The sequence below is a fragment of the Megalobrama amblycephala genome, linkage group LG21 (genome assembly GCF_018812025.1).
Source record: "Megalobrama amblycephala isolate DHTTF-2021 linkage group LG21, ASM1881202v1, whole genome shotgun sequence".
Classification (NCBI taxonomy): Eukaryota; Metazoa; Chordata; class Actinopteri; order Cypriniformes; family Xenocyprididae; genus Megalobrama; species Megalobrama amblycephala.
Window position 1 is genome coordinate 13,706,887 of NC_063064.1, and position 6,112 is coordinate 13,712,998.

Sequence of the window (6,112 nt, forward strand, 5' to 3'; positions counted from 1 at the left end):
CCCCCTGCGCTCAACAATCTGATGTTATGCCGCTTTCAACCATTCTCTGTTGCATTTGCCTTCAGAATATGCAGTGTTTGATAAAACGCACAATTCAAACAGCTTTGTATCTTCTTTTAGATACGATGCAGTGCTTTTGGAACCAAAAGCAGAAAATCCCAACAAATCAGCAGTAATCCTCAATCATATTTTGATATGCTTTTACTGAAGGAAGGCTCTGGATGTGGGCTCCTACACACTGGGATTGAAATTGTAGTGGGTTGTGGGGTCGGCTATATTCACTCCAAGCCCAGAGTGGGAGGACAGGGTTGGAAAGCTGCAGTGATCATGTTGAAGGCAAGCAGAAGCAAGTGTCAGAAAAGCAGAAAAACATTGCGAGAACGTTACAGATGCGATAAGGTGCGTGTCAAAACACTCAGACTTGTGTTCTCACTTAAAAGCTCAATCATAGTAGGACCCTGAATGTGTGATTAGAGATTCACTCAATAGAAAGCACATCTGCAACCCAATCAAGTATTAAACGTGATGTGGAATTATTCCAATAAAAAGACGTAAGAGTAAGAGACTGTAGTGAAGACCATTCCATGTAATCTGACTAGTAGGATAATGGCAATGTACAGTATTGTTAAATTTACAGTAAAAAACTGTGGTTTCTAAAAATTCCTAAATACAGTAACAAGTGGGCCTATCCATAAACCGCCAATGCTTGTATAGAGAGTGCGCAGTGCCATACACACAAAAATCCATTAAGATAATGTGAATGAAACTAAAATAATGGAATAAACATAAACTAAACAAAACATAAAATGTAACATCACCCTAAAAAATAAAGATTATAAATATATAAGAAAAAAATTAAAGAACTAAATTAAATGTGAAGAATTATGCATCACATATTTTACTGTTTTTCAATGTAAATTATAAGTAAACTTGTATTTTTACTGTAAAAGTACATGTATGATTGTGCTAAATATATTGTCATATTATACAGTAATTCATACCGTATAATACAGTATTTCATAAAGTATTTTACAGTAAAATTACATGTAACTGTGCTGTTAAATGTAATATAACTTTTTTGTAAGTATTCAATTAATCAGATTGAATGTAGAGCATTTAGAATGTAGAATTTTACATTCTTTTTCCATTAAAATTTTATTTTCTACAGTGAACAAACAAGAAGATGAAAAAGTCATGAACAAATAAACATAGGTTGTTGTTAATCATTCAGGACATTTAACTGAACAGACTTTTAGGTCTACTATACAACACTAATCCTTTTATATGAATGTATGGTTTAGGCTACTGCGCATGAAACAATAGGAAAGGTCTCACGCCACAAAAATAAATAAATAAATAAAACATTTAATCCATAATTGAAGTATTTTAACCTTTATTGTTGTCGGTTAATGTTGAACTCCAGTGTGCCCTATAGCACAGTATTGAGATTTTCTTCCATACAGCAAACACTGAATGACATCGCGCGCTACAGATAGGCTACTTCGTTAATTGTATTTGGCTGTTTCGTTTACATTCGATATAAACCATAAATATACACAGGGATCGAAAAGTAATGAACAAACTGTGAATTATTTTGTAAAATCTTGCTGCTGTCGCTGTCGGCTCGTCTCTCACAACTCACCAGTTCCGAGGGGTTTCCCCCATCGCGAGTAAATAATTCATCACCAACATTTGAATAACGAAAAAAATATTTGAGCTTACTCCAGAGTGAGGGAGGGGATTTTCAGCTTGTCTCTCCTCTTCATCTTTAAGAAGCCCGTGAAGCACGATCAGGTGAAAATAAAGCTTGTTTCAGATCTCACGCGAGACAACACAAAGTGTCCACTGTTTACACATCGTCGTTTAACATCTGCCAAACGACAGCGTGAGGTTTTCTGTTGAACTAGTGCAGATACTCCATTAAAATAGACAAATTCTCAAGGAACACTTTTAGTTGAAGTGATGTCATGTTTCTAAGCGAAAGTGACACTGGCAGGAAGAGCGAGTGAGAGATGATTGGGATTGAATGGTGCGGCCACATCTCCCATGTGATGTTCAGAGTCAGAGGAGGTGTGCTTCAAAAATGTGCATCAACACACAGGTGGAAAAAAACAAACAACACCAAAAAACCCCCCCGAGAAACCACAATATCTGCGAGACATTTTACCTTATAGGTTAGCATGTCATTTTAGTTTCCATAGTATTAGGGCAGCTTTTAAACAAGGAGCTGGTTGTGGCAAGTTGTTTTAACACTTATTGATTAAAAATAACTCGTATTTTGTTTTACGTATTCTATTTTTATAGTAAGTAATCCGATAGTGACTAGTATCTTTTCAGTTAAACATACACAGAGTTAGGCAAGTTACTAACACAATGTAATATAGGCTATAGTTACTGTCAATTGAAAGTAATTAGGTACATTACAATATTACTGTCTCTGAATTGTAATGCGTTACACTACTTTTGCGTTACTTTTGAGTTACTTTCACCAAAACAACCACAGAAGTATGACGGCATAAAATGCTAAAATGTAGTTTATTGCTGCTCATTATACATCCAGTGGAGAGCGATGTGGTAATAGCATAAATGACTGTGTAGGCCAGTGATTCAGAGATGACTTAACATTTTTGAGATAACTTGAAATTACTTTAAATATATTAATATAATTATGTAGATGAAATACTTCCAAGGCACTCACGTGGTAAGGTAAAAAGCCTTTAATGAACTGGGCTCAAATCATTAAAACAAGATAAAAGTAGATCTACGCGTTTCGGCAACACAGCCTTCTTCTGGACACACATCAAGTGCTCAGACCGGTTTTCTTAAACAAGTGGTGATTAATGAATCAAAGACAGCTGGTTAATATGTAGGTGTGGCTAAGACTAGCCTCTTGGTACAGAGAAAAAAGAAAAGAAGAAGAAAAAATTAAATGGAAATATATATATATATAAAGTAATAAAATAATAAAATATATACACACACATATACATATAGCCTACACATAAAAAATAAGCTATCTTCCTGCCCCTGAAAATATAACATGGCTTGGTTCTTTAATAGGAAATTTTAGATGTGGGCTAGAATGTGAGTGTGGATATTTCTATGTAGGCCAAACTAAGAGGAAATTGCATTTAAGAGTGGCTGAACACAAATATGCTATTCGTGTGAAAAATGTTGTATCCCATGGCGAGGCATTACAATGAGGTGGGTCATGTCAGTGAGAGTTCCCTTATTGAATCTATCCCATGATCAATAAGAAGTGGAAATAGACAGAAACAGCTTCTACAACGAGAGACTTTTTGGATTCTTTTCCTCCAGGCAACTAAGTCCCCAGGAGTTAATGAAGAAATTGATTTTTTTACCATTTTTGTGATAATTTGCACTGTTGATGATGTTGATGATGCACTATTGATGATGTATAAGTTAATATTTATACTTATTTTTCTCTCTTTTTTCTCATTATCATTATTTTTTTTAATGTGTGTGTGTGTGTATATATTATTATTATTATTATTATTATTTTATTACTTTTTTATATATACATTTTTTTTGCATTTCATTTTTTTCTTCTTTAATTATATATATATATATATATATATATATATATAATCCATATAATCCATTTAAACAATTTTTCTTTTTTCTTTTCTTTTTAATAATAATTATTACTTTTTTATATATACATTTTTTTTGCATTTCATTTTTTTCTTTAATTATATATATATATAATTATATATATATATATATATATATATTTAATTATATATATATCCATTTAAACAATTTTTCTTCTTTTCTTTTTTCTCTGTACCAAGAGGCTATACCACACCTACATATTAACCAGCTGTCTTTGATTCATTAATCACCACTTGTTTAAGAAAACCTGTCTGAGCACTTGATGTGTGTCAAGAAGAAGGCTGTGTTGCCGAAACGCGCAGATCTACTTTTATCTTGTTTTAATGATTTGAGCCCAGTTCATTAAAGGCTTTTTACCTTACCACGTGAGTGCCTTGGAAGTATTTCCTCTACATAATTTGATGTTTACCTCCATCACATCCAATGAGCACCAGTGGCTATATCAAGACACCCGTGTAGCACTCTCTGATTCTGTTTTTTGTAATATTAAGATAATTAAATAATTGTATTATTCCTAAACTTGAGCAACTTGTCTCTCGTTTGCAGACTGTTATAAAAAGAAGAGGGGATGCCACACAGCGGTAAACATGGCCTTGTCCCAACTTGTTTGAGATCTGTTGATGCCAATCAACTTATTTTTCCCTTAAAATGATACATTTTCTCAGTTTAAACCTTTGATATGTCATCTATGTTGTATTCTGAATAAAATTTTGACACTTGAAACTTCCACATCGTTGCATTCTGTTTTTATTCACAATTTGTACAGTGTCCCAACTTTTTTGGAATCGGGTTTGTACTTATTTATTAGATACCTGTAATGGAGTATCCATGTCAGTTGTTAATAATATTTCTTACCTTACTATTTGTTTTTTACTTGTAACATGTAATGACTAGTTAGAAAGCCAGCTTTATAGTTAATTTTAAAGCAATGATATCAAAATTGTCTCTAGTATCTGACTAGTAATATAGATACTACAAAAAACTAATGAATAAATATAGTAACTAATGAATTGTTATTAAAATTGGAATTAAAAAAAGATTCTGCTGTGCTCATTATTTTAATTTTTTATTTATAGTACAAATAACATAATATATTCTCTAGTTAGGCATAATTTAAGGAATAAATGTTCAATTGGCTTGCCATAATGTACTTCAACAATGTGCATCAACTCTGCCATTTGGTCACAGGTGGAAAAACAAAACCAGGTCCAGAACCCTCAAGAGACCACTGGAAAGGTTGGTACACTGCTGGGGTCTGTCATTTCAGTATCTATTACACATTTTATCTTGATACCTTGGCATGAAATAAATGATTACAGTTTTCATGGTCAGTGCAGCTCTTGACCAATCAGCAGATTGCATTGGCTGCACAAGCAGGAGTGCAAACGTGCATTTTGCACATACCAGAAGTACTGCTTCCTGATTACAAATGTTGACATCAATGCAATGAGCTAATTCTCTGCTTGCACTTCCTTAAAAAGAGTATATATATAGTTTAAATCCTTTGACAATTATGCAATAGAAGTAGGAGTTTTCAAAATGTTCTGAATAATATACACTTGGCTTTGATACTTACATCAACAGAAATTATGGTAAGTATTTTGGGGCTTTCCTTTCTGCTCTCTTTCTCTTTGTGTTGAAGACTTGAACACCACAAAATAAGAGAGAGCTGAGGTCTCTCAGTTACCATGGTGATGAGGACCTACCTTCCCCTCTTTCTTTTTTTGCTGATTATAAATCGGTGAAAAACAAAAGTGAACTCAGCAAACACACACAGAATGACTAACTGTGTCACAACAGCTTCTGTTTTTGGATTAAAAATTTAATATATTGGTGGTGCAATACTGCAACAGTGGAATATGAGTAATTGCAGCATGACCACAGATTTTTAAATCATTCACAGACATGCTTTTAATATTAATATAATCTTTACGAATCTTATATTGAAATGAGAACGTTTTCGCCTCTCAGCACAAGTACTAAATGTGAATCATATCACTGTTATGTTTTTACTCATTTAATTTTGCTTGTAACAAGAGAAATCATATTGTGAGTATCTAGAATATTTTCATCTGGTTAACCTATAACATTCAGCAGGTGTTAAAGTTTTGTTTTGTTTTATTGAGGTAGATAAGGTAAAAATAGAGATTTTAGATGTATGGTCAATTCGCTTTTTGAACACAAGATGGCGACAAAATGCAAAAGTCAGAAAAATCTTATTATTGATCATTAATTAACATTTAATTTAGATTATAATTACATTTTATTTAGTTATGAATTTTCAGCAATGTGCAAAATATACAAAAAACAGGAATCCAATACATCAACACTTGCAACTTCTGAGAATTTGTTTTAGTTTATAAAGAAAAAAGGTTATAGACATGTTGTTCCCCACAGAATTTGTGATGTACATGTTAAACATTTCCAGCATAATGTTAACAAAACATAAACAAAACACAATATACATTGTGCGTAA

The 6,112-nt window shown here is 32.7% G+C and overlaps 2 protein-coding genes across 3 annotated transcripts in view; one reads left to right on the top strand and one right to left on the bottom strand.

Annotated features, from left to right (window-relative positions):
• Positions 1-2,062, bottom strand: part of mast3b (microtubule associated serine/threonine kinase 3b) — a 49,352-nt gene extending 47,290 nt beyond the window's left edge. The window contains exon 1 of one of the 2 annotated variants that reach the window (XM_048172253.1): positions 1,723-2,062. In XM_048172253.1, the coding sequence (XP_048028210.1) occupies positions 1,723-1,766 (44 nt within the window). In that variant the 5' untranslated portion in view covers positions 1,767-2,062. The remainder of the gene's footprint in view (positions 1-1,722) is intronic. The other variant, XM_048172254.1, reaches the window with a different exon arrangement.
• magi1b (membrane associated guanylate kinase, WW and PDZ domain containing 1b) overlaps positions 1-6,112 on the top strand; it is a 1,153,738-nt gene that overhangs the window by 298,093 nt on the left and 849,533 nt on the right.